This window comes from Apodemus sylvaticus, chromosome 2 (genome assembly GCF_947179515.1).
Source record: "Apodemus sylvaticus chromosome 2, mApoSyl1.1, whole genome shotgun sequence".
In the NCBI taxonomy this organism is placed as follows: domain Eukaryota; kingdom Metazoa; phylum Chordata; class Mammalia; order Rodentia; family Muridae; genus Apodemus; species Apodemus sylvaticus.
Window position 1 is genome coordinate 83,596,365 of NC_067473.1, and position 21,273 is coordinate 83,617,637.

A 21,273-nucleotide genomic window follows, 5' to 3' on the forward strand; every position below is an offset into this window, starting at 1 on the left:
GGGCTCAACCTGCTCTACCTAACCAAACCAAGTAATGGCAAAGACCAACAAAAAACTGACAAAAAGTGCTGGCGAAAGTGTGGGGAAAATGGAACCCTCACTCACTGTTGGTGACATTGTAGGCTTCTCCAAAAGGTAAGATTAACTCTGCCATATAACCCTGATTTCCTTTGCATCTGCCATGAGGACTTGACATCCTACTCAAGCACATTCATTGCTACCCTATTCACAATAGCTTGGAAATGGAAGCAACCTAAATGTCCTTCAACTGATGAATGTATAATGAAAAGGTGGTGCATATACAATATAGGTGCATATACAATATAGGTAGTGCATATACAATATAGGATGCTATCCTGCTGAAAGAAAATGAAATCATGAACTTTGCAGGTTAAAAAAGAAGAAGAACTCGAAAAGATCACATTGACCAAGGTAACCTAGACCTAGAAGTATGAACAACAAAAATTCTCTGTCATTTGAGGCTCTAGCTCGAATTCTTCAGATGTGTGTGTATAACCTGAACTAACCGCAGAAACCAGGAAAGTGGAAAAGGACTATTGCCAGGATAGGAGGTTCAGGAAGCAACAGTGAAGGGAACAGCAGGGTATAAGTGATCTGAATGATGCAATAGGAATTAATCAGGGGTGAGGCTAATTAATAATGGGGAGAGAGATTAATACAGAGCATGAGAGAAGGATAAAACAATAGGATATCTGAAAAAGTTGTGAGAAATCATACTAGTCACTAAAAATACCACTAACACTGCATGTAAATCTGTATATAAATATAGGTATAATTCTGAGCTGACAATGCTCCCTCCAAGAGCTAAAGACCTCTGAAGAAAATTCCCAACACTAGGCTGATTCAATTGCTGGTTAGGCTTGTCCCATAGCATTGTAGACTATTGCTATTGGCCTTAGTCGTGCCCCAGAGGTGGAAGGTAATCCCTATTGCTGAAGGCACCATGTATTTTAGATGCAGGAACCATTTTAGATGAAGGCACCATGTATTTTAGATGCCTCTGAGCTGGAACGGATTTAAATGTTTCCTCTAAGAGGATAAGCTTTCATGGCATCAGAAGGTATTTGTAAGCCTCCAAGGGAGGGAATCAACCAATAGTCCTATCTAGATATGACACCTATGCATCACGACAATGACCAGCACGGCACAATAAATCTAAGGGTGAAATTGTGGCAAGTATACCTTTATGGTAACCAATAGCTCTCTAGTTGGTCTTAAGACTTACTCTACAAGAGGAAAATTAAGTCTTGTGCTGGAAATATAGCCAACTTCCCAGGGCTAGAGAATTCATGGATCTTTGAGGATAATGGGCACCCATCATTTTACTAAAACAGCATAATCCCTAATTACATATTACACATTTGTCCATACAATCGCAGGTAAGTTTAGTCCCCACTCTTCGCTACAGAAATTTCCCAATGTAAGAGAAGAAGACCACTTTTAAACACACACACACACACACACACACACACACACACACAAAACCAGTCAAAAGGCAGAGTCACTGAGTCCAGGTCCCAAAGGATACATCTATAAAACAACCCTATACCTCAGTCTCAGGAAGAGGAACATAAAGATTGTAAGAGCCAGAGGATCAGGGAGTTTGCTGTGAGATTGTGTTTTCTAGTAATGTCAGAAGCTACGCCCATAATGTCTCACCAACCTGATTACCTAAACAAGAGCTGAGCAAGGATAATAACAATAGTGGCTGGAGGAAAGTTCATGAGACCTCAACCCTACACAAAGAGTCAGAAGCAACCAAAAGATGATGAAAGGTGAAAATGTCTCCCCTAGGAAAACGCACACTAATTGGTTATCCAATTCCAAATGGCCATCCCTGAAAACACATACAGATAAATAACATTATACAGGCTGAGCAGATTACATTAGTTATATACATATGTGTATCTAACAAAAATTAATGAAAAAATTGGATTTGAAAGAGATCCCAGAGGGTTTATAGGAGTATTTGTAGGAAGGAACGAGAAGAGAAAAATAATATAATTTTATTATAATCTCAAAAATAAAATAAAAATAATAAATTTAAAGTAAAAGAAAGACTTCATGAGTAGGGAAATGCTTTCTGGCCTTCTGCTTTAAAAGAAACTTTCCCATCAGTGAAAGTGATATGGACAGACTTTGAAGCAAAGATTGATTTTGCTTTACCTCCTATGAGCTGACAGGTTTGTGTCATTATTTTTCCAAAACTGAAGCCAACTCATGTTACCTCAGCTCAAAATAGTGCCATTATACCCCATTAAAATGCTATCACTCATTTAAAACACTATAGTTCATTAACACAATTGGGATGATGTGATGTTAATTTTCTAATTGACAGAATCTAGACAGTCATCTGAGAGGTGGGCCTCTGAGGGGTTATCTGGATTAAGTTAATTGATGTAGAAAGACTCACATTGTCTATGGGTGGGAGCAATCCCTCTGCAGGGTTCCTGGGAAGAAAGCTAAAATGAAGAAAGCTAGCTGAGACCATGTATTTATTTCTCTGTTCTTCTGAGAGAGTAATGATACCAGCTGCTTCAGGGTCCTACTGCCTTGACTTCTCCTTCATGTTGGACTGTACCTTGAACTGTGAGCTAAAATAAATATTTCTTCCCTGAAGTTGCTTTTCTTAGGGTATCTTATCATACCAAAAGGAAAAGAAACTAAAACAGATGATCAAGCTTCCTCGAAGTCATTAGGGGCAACTGACACATATATAACTAATGAAGGGGGAGTGCCCACGCACACGTGTATATGTAGAAATGAGATTGACAAATTCAGACTGGCTAAGGTTCTAACTACAGCATAGGTCATTTGGCACTTTACAGAATATGAGTATTTACAAAGCCATGGGAAGATCATTTGAGTCTCTGTTATATAACATCATTTTGGCTTAATTTTATAAAGGTTAATATACATTTTAAAAAGCTATGTGTTACTCAATAATCAAAGCCACGTACCTTCATGTTCCATTATGTGTACTTCTGAGCTATACTCCTCGTTCTGACTCTGCCTTTAAAAACCAGTTTAAGATATCATTTCACCTTGGTCTCAGGATGGCTAAGACCAAGAAAACAAATGACGAAAAATGCTGGCGAGGAGGCAACCTGGTACAACCATTCTGCAAATCAGTGTGGAAAGTTTGCAAAAACCTAAAAGTACATGTACCCTGCTCTACAATCCATTGCCATACACTGAAAGGCCACAACATTCAACTACTTGATGTGCTGCTGTTCCAGTCACAATAGCCAGGAAGTGGGACCAACCTAAATGTCCTTCAATGGATGAATGGAAGATGAGTATGTGGTACATACACACAATGAAATGCCATTCTATTGTAAAGAAAAACGAAATCATGAAAAATTTAGGTAAATGGATGGAATTAGATTGTTTTATATTGATTTTAGTATCTCCGGCCCCGAGAGACAATAGTCTTTCTTATTTGCAGGTCCTTGCTCAATTTTTTTCTTTTTATGTTTTTGGGTGAATAATTAGGAGTGACTGCAGAAGACAGTAAAGTCGGGAGGGACTAAGGGTGAGGGGGTGGTAGGAGCTCAAGGCAGGGATAGTAAGACACAGGTGTAATGAAGGTAAAATGGGAAGTAGGTGGGGTTGAGAGTTAAGTGGGGAAAGGGAAGGAGAATGATTCAGAGGAAGAAAAGAAAAATAACATTAAGATAATGTTTGAAAAAGTCATAGAGAAATATTTTATAAACTTACATAAAATATATACAATATGTATATATCTAATTTTTAAAACAAAGTTTTGCCTTATGGGGTAACAATGCTCCCCTGATAGTCATAGACCATTTAACCAAAACTTCAGTCCCAATGTGGTGGTTTGAATAGAAATGGCTTCCATGGGCTCATAGATTTATGTTTGTGTTCACCAAGGAGTGGCTCTATTAGGAGTAGCTTTGCTGTGGCTTTGCTGGGGTAGATATGGTCTTGGTGGAGGAAGGCTACACCACACTGGATGTGGGCTGTGAGGTTTCAAATGCCCAAGCCAGGCCTCAGTGTCTCTCTTCCTACTGCCTGCTAATCCAGATATAGAACTCGTGGCTCCTTCTCCAGCACCATGTCTTCCTGGGCACCACCGTGCTTCCTGGCACAACAATGGACTACACCTCTGAACCCATAAAATGTTGTCCTTTGTAAGAGTTGCTGTGGTCATGGTGTCTCTTCACAGCAAGAGAAACCCTAATGGAGACAACCGGCTATGGGAAACCCCTCTTCCAGTTGTTGGTCAGGAGAATCCAAGGATGCCCCAAATAATAAATAAATGGCTTCTGCCATTGCCCTGGGTTGCCTCCCAGAACTTGTAGGTAAAACCTTATTACTGAAGACACAGAATCTGGAAGACTTTAACTATAACTGACCCAGAAGCCTCTTGCCTGAGGATTAACTGCTATAGCATCAGAAGGTGTTATGTAAATTGACAAGGGAGAAAAACAATCGAAACTTTTACCCAGGGATAAATCACAACAAAGCACAACAATGGCTGGCCCAGCAAGATACACCAAATGGCTAATGGCTGTTCTTACAACGTTGGGGTATCCATCAGCTATCAAATTGAACTTGGAGCCTGTTTAATCGATAGGTGAAAATTCTTTTTACTGTAAACCCAGCCAATTACCTGGGTTTGCAGAGGTCATAAACCTTAAAGAAGAACCTACCACTGCCATTTTCCTAGATAAATATAGGTTTTTGGGTTTTTTTTTTTTTTTTTGTATTTAAAAAAAAATTCAATATGTCCTTTATTTACATTTATTTTTTCTTTTTTTTTATTTGATATATTCTTTATTTACATTTCAAATGATTTCCCCTGTTCTGGCTCCCCATTCCCTGAAATCTTGAAAACTTACGCCCACACCCACAGTCTTTCACGCTGCTTGACAAAAGAAGCTTCTCATCATGCAGTAGACAGAGGCCACTATAGAGACCCACAACTAGTCAGAATCAAGGGAATGAGTGACCTGAGCTTCAATATCTATTTAAGTCCAGTTTTCTCCAGGAATGAGCCCCTTTTAGGTTATCTAGTACTAAGTGGTGGGCCCTAAATATGTTTATATGAGCAACATTAAACAGACTCAGTATGTTATATAATACAATGCACTGGATATAGGTGTGTGTATGAATGTGACAATAACAATCGAAGAAGGGGTCATATATTTGAGAGGGAGTAGAAGGGGCCACAGGTGGAATTGGAGAGGGGAGATGGAAGAGTGGAAATGTATATACAGTACTCACATATGAACTTCTTTGAAACAACTTTAAAATTTATTACAAAAAAAAGATTTGTAAGGAAGGCGAAGTTACCACAACCCAAGGATCCTTTATAGGCTTTGAGTCAGTTCTCTGTGTTGAGCAGTTTCTGTGTTCCCAAAGATACTGCTTCCAGTGGCCAGACGCTAAGGATATCATCAGGGCCGAAGCAGAGATGTCCCTGCTCCACTCCGACCGAACCTACTTAGTGCTTCCACCGAAGGCCTTGGGTTTCATTTTTATTCTGTTACTATAAAACTTCATGAAGTTATTATTGTGTTGGAAAATGGAACTTAGGGGTAACCATGAGGGCATTTTCCTCCTGCTTTGCTTGCCAGTTGTAACAGGTATAGTTTCATGGTGTACGCTCTATCTTAACCAAGTATGTGTACTGAAAGTTGAGAAAATATTTAAGACTTGCCTTGTGTGAGATCTGTTTTTCTAAATGTCTTCTCGCCATATCCTGTTAGAGGTGGTTCTGCAATTTAACCAACTCTAGTTATTTAAAAAAAATAATTAATTCATTATTGTGAGTGTTTGTGTGCACGTGCGCGTGAGTGGCGTGTTTGTCTGAAGGCATGCATGCATACCATGTGGCCATGTGATACAATGAGATGATTCTGTTTCCATCTTAACTTTTCCAGGGAGAAGCTCACATCTTCAGGCTTTCCTGGCAAGTCTTGCTGCTTGTTTAGGGATCTCTCTGGACCTACAGGATTGATTCCATGTTCTGATCTCTGCACTCAGCATTACATATCATTGTTTAAACTAGCCGTTTTCTTATTCACCTCTACATATTTGGCCTCCAGCTCAAGTCTGATACAAGTTCAACCAACACTTCAGTAAGCTCAGTAAATTCAGATGGCATCTGAGCCTTAATGTTTTGTGTGGGGGTGGGGGGTGGGGGTGGGGTAATGTCAGAGAAAGTAAGAGTAGTCAGCAGCAATTCTCTATGGTTAAAGAGCCTACTTCAAAGGTGAGGTGCACTGTGGAGTCCAAAGTTGGGGTCTTAGCAGAGTCAGGCAGAAAGATGTTGGCATAAACCTACACCAACCTTCTGCAATCAGCTGTCTTTTCCTTGTGGTTTAACTGTCCTGGGACGGAATGGACCGCCCACCTCACCTACAGTAACTTCAGTGAGAATGTCTCTGGAGGTAGAAACTTCAGGAAGACCCAGCGATGGGTCCATCCATACTCATTCCCCAGCTCCCAAACCCGGTGTCCTTTAAAAACCTTCCCAGAACTATCAAGGTGAGACAAGATGGTCCCCCCTCCCCCTACAGGAGGAGAGGAGACCCCAGGCAGTCTTCTCACCTAGCCAAGCTGTCTCTGCGCCCCGCAGCGCGCTCCACAGACTTTGTGGGCTCCGAGCCCACGAGCGCGCGCCCGTGAGGTGGATCGGGGGCGCGCGGCGAAGGCGGCCTGGCACGTCCCCGAGCTCCGCCAGCTTGCGGCGCGTGCTTCTGCCGGCGTCGGCTCGCACCCCCGGAGTCCGCCCGCCCGTCCCGGGGTGTGGGCTGGCACTGAGCTCGCCGCGCAGCCAGGCTTCGGACGGTCCTCGCGGGAGCCATGGGCCGCCGGCTCGAAAGGGTGGCGGCGCTGCTGCTGGGACTGCTGGTGGAGGTAGGGCCGCCGGCTCCCCGCGCCTCCGGGAGCAGGGACGCGGGAAGGGCACTGCGGTGTGGGGCGGTGAGGGGCCTGATGTCGGGACCCCCTGTCCTCCCTGCGCTCCTCCTCCTGTCTGCGCCCCGTTTCCCCCTCGCTGCTTGTTCGGGTTTGCGGCCCCGGGAGGGACCTTTGTGCCTGCCCACACGCGCTCCCCGTCTCTCGGGGCCTGGGGCGGCGCCTCCCGCAGCCGGTTGGAGGGACAGGGACATTTCTGCCTTTGGAGATGAAGTGCAGGCTTTTAGAGGCGAGGAGAAAAATTCCACCGGGAGCTTGGGTGGTGGGTGTACTGGGGTGAAGCCGCGGGAACTTGATGGTGGGGTGGAAGTGCTGCCGAGGTACAGCCAGGGTTAGACCCAGACTGCGGTCGACTGAACTGCGACATCCTGTGACGCGAGCCACTCTTCCTGCTCCAGCGGGTTCATTCAAAGACAAAACAGTGGATGTGTAAAATATGGATTGGGGTTTGGAGGTTTGTTCATGCCCCTACAGCTTCAGTATTTTGAAAGATTTTTTTTTGTGTGTGTATTAATAAAGTCAGTTTAAGCGGGTAAGGATGCCCCGCTAGCTTATCACGGTCTTGCCTCAGAGACCTGTGAACTTCCTAGGTTGAGGAGTCAGCCTTGCTTGCAAAGATTCTCTTTTATGCTGGAGGGAAAGTCTTTCTTTTCTGGAAGGTTAAGGGAACAGTTTCTCCATGCTCTAAGTTCGAAATGGAACAAAGATTGCTCGTTTCTCTTCGAAATACCTCTCCTTTTTTTTTTTTTTTTTTTTTTTTTTTTGAACATTTAACGTTTTTGAGACGTGCCACCTCTGGCTTTCTTTCTTCCCACTTGTTCAGATTTTAAAAAGCTTAGGAACCAAACCCTCTGGGTGATGACTCAACATTGACTGCTGTAGAAAAACAAACCAGAGAGCACTGTTTACAGAAATAAACGTGTGCTTACCTCGAACATCTCTGTTGAGGTAATTTTTGTAATCTCACTTGCGTGTGTGTATGTGTGTGTGTGTGTGTGTGTAACATAAGATTATCCACAGTTCTTTCGTTTCTATATTTGTGCCACTCCTGTCTCCAACTTAGCTTTGTGTGTATCCTAAAAGGCTGCTTCAGAAGCGCTATTTTTATTTTTATTGGGGTGGGTATTCTGTTTGTGTTTATTGTTTCATTTTCTTTTTTTATATTTTTGTATTCCAACAATGTTTATTGAGGAAATGAGCATGAGAGGACTGGCAGACATACCAACATTCTAAGGCTTTACATTCAAGGGCCGGCAGTGGAAAAGCCTTCAAATGGAGTCTATTGAATTAGCTTTTGGGGGGAAGGGGGAAAACCAAAAGAAACTGCAAATATGATGACCTATGATTGTTGCTTGTCATAACTTTTTATTTCCAACTTTTTATCTACTGCTTTGTTGGTTTGATGCCATCATAGTGACGTTGTCTAGGGTTGTTGGAATGGACTCTTTTTCGCTGCTGATTTAAAAAGTAAGAAGGCAGTAAAAATAAGGTCTCAGCACCCAGTAACTTTTAAGAAAAACACACAGAGAAAGAAAGTGTGTGTGTGTGGGGGGGAGAGAAGCAGAGAGAGACAGAGAGAGAGAGAGAGAGAGAGAGAGAGAGAGAGAGAGAGAGAGAGAGAGACAGAGAGACAGAGACAGAGAGAGAGAGAGAGAGAGAGAGAGAGAGAGAGAGAGAGAGAGAGAGAGAGAGAAAGAGACTGACTCCCAGACTCCCAGTTGGGAGGAAGATCCAGAAGACATAGAAATCAGAGTTTGCCTGGCAATGCTATAAGTTTTATGTTTGGGGATGGGGTGAGTTTTCTCTTTCCCTCTTAATTGGCTGAGGCTACTACAGGAGATTGGGTAATCCAGACAAAGAAGGGCAAACTGATTGGTTCCTACTGTAGGACCCTCCCTACTTCTTGTGGGAGATTTGAAAGACCACTGAATACTTTCAGGCAGAAAAATAAAAGAGCCCACTAGTCTTGAGGGAGAAGGAGCAGGAAGTTGATCATCTCCAATGTTCAAGTGAAAAGTATATTAATGCCCCTCGAACCTCCTTTCCTTGTCTGTCTGCCTGCTGAGGATAAGTCTAAAGCCTAATCCTTTAGTGCAGAAGGTTTTGTTCTATCCTGTAAGCTGTTTCATTGCATAGGAACTTTTTTCAAGTGCCAGTGAATGGACCTCAGGGCTTTAAACAAAGTAATCAAACAAGGCACTCTACCATGAGCTGCATTCTTGGAGCTGTTCGTTTACTTTAATTTTATTGTTTTCTTAGCTACCGGAGGGAGATTGAACCCAGGGCTTCTTATACATGCTGGGTCCGTACTCTATCAGGCTATAGTCTATGTTAAGACAGGATCTTCCTGTGTAGCCCAAGCCTCAGTCTCCCACTTGCTGTGATTACAGGGATGGGTCACCATGTCTGATTGGAATGTTTTGTCTTAATAGGGAATTTAAAACTTCTTTGAAAGTCCCACAAAGGCTGAGCTCTTATGCTCTCATGAAGTTCACTAACTGGATGCTGGTAACATTTGTTCTCTAGGTAGCTCACTTATACATGATAATTATCTTCAGTGCCTGATTTCTGGGAGAGGTGTCCTCTATCTAGCGCCAGCACAACCAGGGCTATAAAGAGAAGCTCTGTCTGAAACAACAACAAACAGATTTCTTAACAGTGTATCACATGCAAGTTTACTGTGAGGTTTTTAGTCTGAGCTTTTCTATTTTAAACTGTCTGCTTTGAATATTTTATCTGCATACTTTTGACAGCCCATGTCACATGATTAAATGTGCAGTTACAGTTACAGAGCACATGAGGAGGCAGAAGGTCCCTTCTGAGGACATTAAAACAGTTGGGGAAGCCCTTTCATGGCTCCAGCTTCTGTTGGCTGATACTCAGGACATTCTGTGTGTGTGTGTGTGTGTGTGTGTGTGTGTGTGTGTGTGTATGTGTGTGTGTGTGTGTGTGTGTTGCTCGAGATGGTTTCTATGTGTACATTTGTTTATAGTTGACTTTGAGCATCTGTCATGAAGTTTTGTGGGAGTGGATATCCCATATCTGCCCTCTGGCAACCGCTTATCACCGAATGCTGTTGAAGATCAGACTTAGGAGTTTTATATCTTTGAACATAGTGAGAATCTTAACAGGTTGAAGAGGGCTTTCCTGTCCCACTCTGTATCCTTTTATAGAAGGTTGCTTGGGTGTAGAAATTTGTATTCTTATTGAGTGAACATTCATAGGATGATTTATTCTATTACCAAGCCCTGTTCTGAGCACTTTATAAATGCTAATTCATGATTCATCATAGCCCATGGTTATTTCAAGTGGGAGATATTGTATAATTTGTCCCAGGTCTTACTGTTGTTAAACGAGGGGATTGCGGCATTTGGTTCTTGTTTCCCTACCATGATCCTCCACTTCTTCCCCAAAGTCTGTTTACATGGGAACATGGAGGGAATATACACCTTGCATTATCCCAGAGAGATTTGTAGAGGTGTGCATTCCAACATGCAGGCAAACTGCCAGAACTCCTCCCGAAACTTGCCAGTCCTCCTTAGAGGGATAATCTCATTTAAATGTGACATTTCAGAGAGGGGAGTTGGATGTTACTGCATATCAGACATCAGCAAGGATATCCCAGGAAACCTGGTTGTTCCCTCCCTAGGTGAGGACTTAGAGCAGGAGAGGCAGCTGGCAGAACTATTCTACTGCAGGGATGCATGTTTCACGGATGCATGCTGAAGCTCATGTCTTGGAGCCACCCTCCTCCCAGCTTAGTTTCCTGAGAATTGTGTGATCAACTTATACTCTTACACTCTGCACACCCCTCAACTGCTGTCTACCACTTGGTTAAAGACAAGCTTAAATGCATGTCAGAAATGTAGCATACTCTATAGGATGGTCACAGACTTGTTTCCTTGAATGGGAGAAGCTAATAAGCCCCCTTTGAGTAGTGTCCAGATTCTAAGCTTAGATGCTTTAGTTATGCTGGCTGGCTCCCAAGAGCTCCTTGTAGGAGAAGAGAACAGAACTTTAGCTCCTATTATGGCTGATGGGATAATTCCCAGTCACCTTCACTGGGCCACAGTAAACTGCAAAAACAAACTAAAAAAACTGATTATACATTGCTTGAAACAGGAGTAATTAGACCCTAAGTCTAAGTGCCAAGCTATCCCTGAGACTTTACCTCATAGGACATTGTTTCACAGAGTTGGTGACACTTTTGAAATGGATTTAGTTGTTAGAAGGACTACATGCTTCCTGAAGCTTATGCTGTAAAAGCTTTTTTTTTGAAATTTTTTATTTTATTTTTTTTAAAATGTGAAGCTAGGTGGTGGTGGTGCACACCTTTAATCCCAGCATATAGGAGGCAGTGGCAGGCAGAGTTCAAGGCCAGCCTGGTCTATAGAGGAAGTTTCAGGACAGTCAAGGCTACACAGACAAACCTTGTCTTGAAAAACCAAAACCAACCAACCAACCAAATAAACAAACAAAAAATCCACTTATTTATGTGTATGTTTATTTTGGCTATACCTGCATGCCAGGCAAAGGCCGTAGCTCTGAGCTATATACTCCCACTCTCATGGAATATTGTTGCATATGAGTCACCTGTGCAAGTGTGTAAGTTCTTCTATGTTTTTCCACAGGGGCATGTACTCGCTTTATAGGTAGTAGTAGCCTCAGTATCTTTTTGATCCTGTCTTGGGACCAAAAGCTGAGTATGTAAGGCTCTTCTCCCAAAGAACAGCTGTTCTTGAACAGGAAGAAAGGGTGGTCATCCCTGGGAGAAAAAGGGTGAGGAAGTGATTATTACCTTTTGAAGTTAGGGAAATAAGAGGATTAGTGTTATGTTTTTCTATAGTTCTGTGTATTTTGTTCCTCGGAAATATCAAAATTAGAACTTAGTTGTTTCAGGGTAAAGGATTTTTCTTGTTGTTTCTCAAATGTTTCATGCCCTGGAATTCCAACCTGTGAGTCTTCTAAGATAAGCTTTTCACGTCTCCTACTTTAACGAATATTTAAAATCTGCGCTCCAGAGAAGGCTGGGTGACTACAGGTAAGAGAAAAATGGCAAAGATAGATGAGCCACTGACACGTGTAGCAAAGGCATTGCTTGGAAGTAGTGAGTGACTGTGACCAGAAGTCAGGGGGTGGTGGGGGGTGGTGGTCAGGAGATGATGGAGGATAGCTGAGGGTGGGGGTGAGAATGACATACATAGCAAGGATAGAGTCATAGTCGTGGCTGGCCACTTAATTAGGTCCGTGGCCCCGTGTAATTCCTAGCACGTTTTTTGTAGTCTCTGGGAAGCTTCTCAAATATCTCCTCCTCAGTGTGGCCATCTTTTCCACCCAAATAACTTCCATTCCAGTTGACCTCCCTACTTTTGTCATTCCAGTTAGTCCCATTCTTTCCTGGTACCTATCAGCTTCAAAATATGATAAATTTATCTTCTACCACATAAGCAGTTTAGAGACAAATATTTTAATACTTTTAATTGTCTGAAACATCCTGGGAGGCTAGAGATGTAGTTCAGTGGTAGAGTGTTAGCTGTAGATGCGCATAACCTGGAGGTCTATTCTCAGTGCCATCAGAAATATATACAGTGCTTGGCACATAATAGACACTTAGTTGATATTTGAGTAAATAGATGAATGGGTAAGTCATCATGTGGCAGGAGCTGGGCGGGGCTCTGGTAGGAGGAAGGTGAGTGATAAGGCTTGGAAGAGGAAGTGCCTGTGCAATGTGCATGAAATTCCTGAAACTTTTGTTGAACTTGTGAAATATATCAGTTCCTAGTGAGAGCCCCCATCCCCATCCTAGTTACTTGTGAGTTGTCAAATCCCGTTCCCTTTCAGCTTCTTCGGTCTTTATTTACATATTGTTCTCCTTGTGTACCTCTTAGATGATTGCACAGTTTAGCTGCCAAGTTCTTTTTTGTCTCTTTGATAACAACAACGTAGTGTTGCATCTTATGAGATCTGTAAGGTTACTTTCCTGTTCATTTCTTTTATGCTCTTCTAGGACCCTGTAGTTGGTTTGGTTATAGAGCTAAGTGTTAATGAGAAGTGGGCCGTTGTTTTATAAATGAGATCACTTTCTTGGTGCACAGGAGATATCTGGGTGATAGTTAAGTCTCATGTCTGGGTGGCATTGTGACTAGATTATATAGCCTCTTGACTGTCCACGGGATAGCTGGGAATCTTTTAATAAGCTCTCACTCTCTCACTGACTTAGCTGATTCATTTGTAGAAAGGGAAATGCCTGGCATTGACAGAGCTCTTTGCAAATCCCCACCTGGAGTATAACTGGTTCCACAGGTTGGATTAAGAGATTCTGAGCAGGTGCCAGAGAGATACTCAGTTCTTCTAGAGTACCAGAATTTGGTTCCCAGCACCCAGTTAGGTGGATTATGATTACTTTTTAACTCTAGCTCCATGGGACCTACTGTTTGCATGTGATCCCCTTATATACACAAAATAAAAATAAAATGTAAGGGATGAAATAATTAATATTTCATCAATTCTCAAGCAAGATTGCAATGCCCACGTCCCTGCCAAGATCAGCAAGCTCACTCTTGTCTACCTACAAGAGAGAACTTCAGTTAATTCTTTATTTAAAACTTGTGTTTCTAGTAAGTTGTCCCTGCTCCAAAACATAATTCCATAGCCATACTGATGCAAGCATCCCTAATTTCCTCTCTATTGTCTCCCTATCTTTCCTTTTCCCCTGTTCCTTCTCTTTGATATGGAGTTATCTATATTTTTTATATTCATTTTAGAATTTTCCAAAATTTGTACTATTTTAACATCATTTTAGAATGAACATGCAACCTTTTATTGTTGCTTTTAAAGAATTATAGTGGATTTGGTTTTTCATGTCTTATAAAATATGAAGTAAAATTATAGCATTAATCTTCTAAGGTATTTAATGGAGTCTAATTACCCTTAGTAATTTAATACTGATTATTATTCCTTTGAAAATATCTTTTATACAAGTTGGAAATGTAATCACATCCCTTTAAATCCTTGAACTTCTTTTCCTAAAGATTCTTATTGTAACAAATATTTACTTATGCTTGAACAGCTTAGGGTTAGCAACTAAACTTATACATTATTTTTATGAGCATTCATTTAGCTCTCTGGATGCCTTAGTTAGGATTTCTATTGTTGTGATAAAGACCACAATCAAAAGCAACTTGAAGAGAGAAGGATTTATTTCATTGTACTTCCTTCCCCTAGATATTTAGTCATCTAATCATCTATTGACCTAGTCAAGACAGGTAGGTACTCAAGACAGAATTCTAGAGACAGAAGCCATGGACAGATATTGTGTTCTGTCTTGTACCCAATGGCCTGACTAGTTTACTTTCTTATTACCTTACTTATTATTCTGTTGCTGTGAAGAGAGACTATGACCAAGGCAACTCTTTGAAGAAAGCCCTTTTATTGTGGGCTTGCTTGCATTTCAGAGGATTAGTTCATGACCATCATGGTGGGGAGAGTGGCAGCAGGCAGGAATGGTACTAGAGCACTCTCTGAGAGCTATATCGTGATCTGCAAACATCAGGCAGAGAGCCCTTGAACCTGACATGTGGTTTTGAAACATACTTCCTCTAGTAAAGACATACCTACTTCAACAAGGCCACACTTCTTAATTCTTCTAATCCTTTTTGAATAGTTCCATTCTGTAGTGGCTAAGCAATCAGATATATAAACTTGTGGAGGCCAGTCTCATTCAAACTATCATAGCAAAACTTAAAGACCACCTACCTATGGGTGGCATTGTCCCCACATCAATCATTAACTAATAAAATGTCCCTCATATATACCCTCAGGCAATCTATGGAGGCATATTTTTCAAGTGAGGTTCCAGATAACGCTAACCAATTGAGACACTGGCTAAAATGTTAAGTAAGCATTTAAAAAATGTAAGAGTTTTCCAATGAATTCATGAAATTCTTAGGCAAATGAATGGAACTAGAAAATATCATCCTGAGTGAGGTAACCCAATCATAAAAGAACATACATGGTATGATGCTCACTGGTCAATGGATATTAGCCCAGAAGCTCGGAATACCCAAGGTTACAATTCACAGACCAAATGAAGCTCAAGAAGAAGGAAGACCAAAGTAGGATACTTTGGTCCTTCTTAAAAGGGGGAACAAAATAACCATGGGAAGAGATACAGAGACATAGTGTGGAGCAGAGACTGAAGGAAAGACCATCCTGAGACTGCTCCCACCTAGGAATCCATCCCATATACAATCACCACACCCAGACACTATTCTGGATGCCAACAGGTGCTTGCTGGCAGGAGCCTGATATAGCTGTCTCTTGAGACGTTCTGCCAGTACCTGACAAATATAAAGGTGGATGCTCTCAGCCAACCATTGGACTGAGCACAAGGAGCTGAAAGAGCTTGCAGTCCCATAAGAGGAACCAACCAGTACCCCCAGAGCTCCCAGGAACTAAACCACCAACTCAAAGAGTGCATGTCGAGGGACCCATGGCTCCAGCTGCATATGTAGCAGAGGATGGCCTTGTTGTACATCAAAGGGACCAAAGCCCTTGGTCCTGAGAAGGCTCTATGCCTCAGTATAGAGGAACCCCAGGACAGGGAAGTGGGAGTAGTTGGGTTTGTGAGTGGGATAGGGGGGACAGGATAGGATATTTTCAGAGAGTGAACGAGGAAAGGGGATAACATTTGAAATGTAAATAAAGAAAATATCTAATAAAAAAGTAAAAACATATGTTATTATGCAAAAAATGTAAGAATTTTCTTGTTTTGATTTGTAAATTTAACATAAAAATATTTTTGGTATGTGAAAAGCTACATGTAATGAATGTATGCAACTTCACAAGTTTGAATATAACAATGCTGCCCTCTACTATGTATATAATAAACCTATTTCTCCTCAAACTATTTGCCTTCTGTAGTAGTTTGGATGAAAATGACCCACAAAGGTTCATATGTTTGAATACTTCAGTAGAGAACTGTTTGAAAAGGATTAGGAGGTGTGGTCTTATTGGAAATGCCTTTGAACCATTCCCAGTTAACTCTCTACCTCATTCTTGCAGGTCAAGATATAACCTCTCAGTTTTTGTGCCATCCCTGTCGGCCTACTCCAATGCTCCCTGCTGTAATAATCATGGACTCACACTCTAAATATAGCCCCCAAATAAATGCTTTCTTTATAAGTTACCTTGGTTATGGTATTTTATTAGAGAAATGAAAAGTAACTAAGACATTAGTTGGTACCAGGAGTCATGTAGTATTGTGATGGCCTTGACCATTCTGGTATTTTTTTGTTTTGTTTTGCTTTTGTTTTTGTTTAGAATATGGGATACTTAATAGACCATCTTAATTGGAGCTTGGAAGACAGTGGTGCTGAGAGTCATGTGGACAGTGGAGGCACAGCTCGAGAGGCTTAAAGGGAAACAATATTAGCAACTAGACTGGAGATCATACTTGTGCTATCTTGGCAAATAATGTGGCCACTTTTTACCCTTGTCCTACACATCTGCCTGGATTGAATTGAAAACGTTTGGACTGATTTCATTGGCAGAGGAGATTTCAAGAGAGCCTAATGTTGACTCTGTTGTGCGGTTGCAAGCAGTCACTCATATGCTTCTCCACAATGACAGAGAGCAAGCAGGGCAAAACAAAATGGGAAATATGCAATCTGAAGTGAAAAACAGGACTAGAAAAATTAACATTTGAGCTAAAGCTTGTGCTGAAAGCGATGATAAGCCTGGTGTGAAAGGGAACAAAGGGAAGAGTGCCGTCCAGGCCAGACCCCATCCAGCAGTTTATAAAGAGGAAAGGCCTGAGGAATTTTCTTCACTAAAACAAAAGAAAGTTTGTGAAATAAAAGAAAGCACATGCACATATAGTCCAAGGAGGGGGCCTGACTCATCCCAAGCAGGCAACTAAACTTGGCAACATTGGCCAACTGATTCTAGCTTTACAGTCATGAAACATGTGTGAGTAAGCAGGTTGTGGAACCTTTCTCTGTGATTAAGGAGAGCCGTTGAAGCCAGGGGAGTGTCTGTATGAAGGCCCTGAGATGCCATTGAAGCCTGGATGGCACTGGAAACCCTACAGCTTTGAGACGTCTGCCAAGGAGAGCTACGTACCTGGAGTGAAACCAGCCCAAGGGAGAGAATTATGTTGCAGTCAGCAAAGCTGGAAGGGCGGAACCATCTAAGCCCTTTGGTGTAGGGTATGGATCTATAGGATTTAGAGTTTGCCTTGCTGAGTTTCAGTCTTGCTTTGATCCAGTATTTCCTCAAGATGTCCCATTCTTCATTTTGGAATGGTAATGTTCTGTGCCATGTTCTACATATGTTGGAAGTATGTAATTTGCTTTTGATTCTGATTTTACAGGGGGTTACAACTAAGAGATTGCCTTGAGTCTCAGGAAAGACTTCAGCTTTGGACTTTTAAACTGTGTTGAGACTATGAAAGACTGCTCAGCACCATGCCTGCCTGCCTGCTGCCTGCTTCCTGCCATGATGGTCATGGACTCTAAGCCTCTGCAGCTGTAAGCCCCAAATAAACTCTATCTTCTCTAAGTTGCCTTGGTCATGGTGTCTTAGCAATAGAAACATAACTAAGATAGCAACTCAAACAGTACTTGTAAAAATTGAGCATGCTAACACACTATAATGCAAAGCTATATTTTTATGCTGAGGAAAGACAATAGGAAAATAATTAAATAATCTTTTTATATGGTTGTTTCCATAGCAACAGAAATGTTTGAATACACAGTATATCTGTTGCCATTTATAATGTGTGCTTGCATCTGAGTAAGATATTTAAGGTTTCATTTCTTGGCAGTTTGAAGGTATGCACTGTATAAACTGGGTGTGTTATATGTTCAGAGCTAAGGCTACCTTGAAGTCACGTGGTACGACATGAACTGATGCTCCTAGAAATACCTTGGCCAGTTCATGTAACAAATTTTGAATTGGTTTTTGGTCATTGCACGTTCTGAAAATTTTCGCAACAGTGAAATTTTCACTCCATATTCAGTGATTTGATGCTATCCACAGATTAAGAAACTGCAGATTAGAGACAGGTTCTCTTGAGCTGGACTTGTATCATTGGTTCTATGATTGAGTTGTGTTATGTCAGGAAGTGATTTCTTCCAAAAGTTCTTGTATTGATTATATAGTAAAGGAATGTCTGTATTCTTTCACAAGCATAGGCATTTTCTGTGTGCTTTCACTTTCTGGAAAGCAGGGCCTTGGGCATGGCTTTCCACTCCCCCTTACCTGGGTGGGTCATGTGATAACCTTGCCCTGTCATCAGGAGATTGACTATGCTCTGGATGTAGATTGTTTTCCTGGTCATGCCATCTATCTCTGCAGTGAACATGACCAGATTGGGAACTGCTATAACTGCAGGCTAGTTTGCAGAACTTTTCTTAAAACAGATTTCTTACTGAATATTCCCATTCTATACTGACTATAACGAAGGAGCAGTGTAATTCATAATGTGGATGTATGTATGTCTATTTAGAATAGCCTGCTGAGGATGGAGACTATAGACTAAAATAAAATCTCATTTGCAGACACTTTCCCTTTTGCTTTTGTGTTTCTGGTTGATGTTAAGTACACCAGGTGCATGGTTGCCCTGCTGTGAACTGTTAGCTGGTGTACCCCTGCTCCTGTCCATCACCTTGAGGTAAATGATATTCTAAATCACCTACCTTGAAAAAGGAGTGAATGATTAAAAGCATTGCTACCTTTTTTTGTTTTTGTCCCATGTCTGTGTATAGTAAGTTGATCTTTGATTTGTGAGCTTGGATATCTTTACATATTAAGGATCATCCATGACTATTTAGCCCTTTGTCTTTCATCAGAACTCCAGATTATTTGGGGTTGACTTGGAGTATCTGACCTCTGTGTGCCACGAGTATTCCTTGTTGGTGACAGACCTCCTGTAAATGATCATCTTTGCTAGACAGCCTAGGAAAGAACCTCACCCAGAGTCAAAACTTTTCAACTTCAATGCCCCATAGGGGGCCAGCTCCTTGGAACCTATGTCTCCATGCTCCTCCTCCCACTATAGCTACCCCAGGTTCTTTCTAGATGGCGAGGAAGCATCAACACCACCAGGACTCTGGGCTTTGTTGGCTATAGGTAATGCTCATTATCCTGATTACAATTATAGAACTCATAATTACAGTGTACATATATGCTGGCTTCCCTTTATCTTAACTTCTAATGTGTTGTGGAAAAGATGCTGGAAATTATGGACTGTATTTCTCAAATTCTAGTTGTAATCTTGGGCCAAGAAGAATGTTGTAAACCTAAGAACAGGCTGGTAAAATTAAGGATGGCAGACTCTTAGGTAGAGAACACATGACAGAGGCCTTCTGTACTGTGAGGGCATACACATGGATTCTTCGTGGAGAAAGCCAAGCTCATTTTGCCTTCTCGGGGTAGGAGATACGGGGTACTCACCACCAGTCTGGTTTATCCAATTTTCTGTAAGTCTTTTGGCTTTTCAGAAAGAATTGAATATCTAAACTTTTTATGTTAAATTTCTGTATCTACTATGGGAGAAATTAAACACTCACAAAGGATGGACAGTTGGAAATCATCATTCCAACTCAATTTTCAGGACATCTGTGAGTTCAGTATGGATTGAATAATGCATATGCTTAGTTCTGTGTGTGCAGAGTTCTCTGTAAAGGTGTTTTCCTGTTCTTTAAGTTTATCTCATGTACTGGCTGGTTTTGTGTCATTAGAGAGGAAGGAGCCTCAGTTGACAAAATGCTCCATGACATCCAGCTATAAAGCATTTTCTTAATTAGTGATTGATTGATGGGAGAGGGCCCAGCCCATTGGGGGTAGTATCATCTTTGGGCTGGCGGTTCTGTAAGAAAGCAGGCTGAGTAAGTCACAAGGAACAAGCCAGTAAGCAGCACCCTGCCATGGCTTCTGAATCTGCTCCTACCTCTGGTATCCTGCCCTGTTTGAGTTTGTCCTGATTTTCTTCAATAATGAACAGCAATATGGAAGTATAAGCCAAATAAATCCTTTTCTTTCTAACTTGCTTCTTGAATATTGTGTTTTATAGTAGCAATAGAGACCCTAACTAAGACATTTGAGATTCTGTAATTTGCAGGAAGTTAGGAAGATGTATTGGTTCACAGAAGATTAAATTTGAAGACTGCTATACTTTAATGTTAGAGAAGTGTGAGGTTTCATATAAAATGTGATAAAATGAGCCTAAGACGGCTAGGTACTTCCTAGCCTTGTTATCTGCTGTTAAAAGCTTCCAAGGTCACTGGAGCCAGCTCACTGCTGCATATCACAGTTATCTAGTTTTGTGGGGGAGAGGCAGCCTGAGTCTTGTCAAGATCCTGTGTGTGGTATCCCCATTTCTTAATTCCTCATACTCGGTGGAGGCAAGGCAGGGTGAAGACTGGAAGTGAGCAGGTTGGTGGTTGAGGACAGTAAATCCAAACCAGATCCTTTACCACTTCTGAAAGCTTTTGACTATTCTTAGGCCTTACAGCTCACCTGGGGCGGCTAAAATCCAGGTCAGTGGGACTATAATATATCTGGCCTTCTGCCAGGTAGGACACTTAATGTGTTGTGGGTCAAATTGGATTCTGCTTCATTCATTTGCAAGTCAAAGACTGCCCTTCTCCTGTTTCTCAGAGGCACTCAGGGCAGAGTATGGAATCCTATATTCCTGGAGGAGCTGACTGTGGCAGTAACAGTCACAGCTTAGCTCTTGGCACAGCATGGCTCTGCGTGATCTCAGCCCTCCTATTTCAGCCTCTTTATTCTTGGCCCTGCCATTTCTTTTCCAAGCCAGAGGCCTTAATTCAGGTTTTTCTTAGCTTTTGGGTTTTGGCTATACAGAGAAATATACAATGCATTTGTATGGTTTCACGTTAATTTTTAATTTTAGAATAATTTTTAGGTTTAGAAAAGTTGTAAAACTTTTGCAGAGTTCCTGTGTAGCTATTACCTAATTTCCTGTCTAGGAATATTTGGCATTTCTATGATATATTTGCCTGAACAACAATAAAACTCAACCATGAGTCCAAACACTCCCCTTTCTCCTTGAAATTCATGGCTTTGTTTTTCACTAATTATTATTGCATGCAAATGTGTATTTTATTGATGTATATGCATATATACATATATACATACATATACACACATATACACACAAATATCTATGTAGGTGTATATGTAGAATATAAACTGTTCAGTTCATATAATATTGCATGTATGGAAAGTTTTGGTGCAGACTGTTTGGCACTGGGAAACCACTGCTGTACTCTTCCCTGG

General features: G+C 41.4%; 1 protein-coding gene across 2 annotated transcripts in view; it reads left to right on the top strand.

Moving 5' to 3' along the window:
• Nucleotides 1–6,688: 6,688 nt before the first annotated feature.
• Vopp1 (VOPP1 WW domain binding protein) overlaps nucleotides 6,689–21,273 on the top strand; it is a 65,563-nt gene continuing 50,978 nt past the window's right edge. Inside the window, exon 1 of one of the 2 annotated variants that reach the window (XM_052173812.1) lies at nucleotides 6,689–6,909. Coding sequence is in view for 1 of the 2 variants with exons in the window: in XM_052173811.1 (XP_052029771.1) it covers nucleotides 6,856–6,909 (54 nt within the window). In the remaining variant the exon portion in view is untranslated. The remainder of the gene's footprint in view (nucleotides 6,910–21,273) is intronic. The other variant, XM_052173811.1, reaches the window with a different exon arrangement.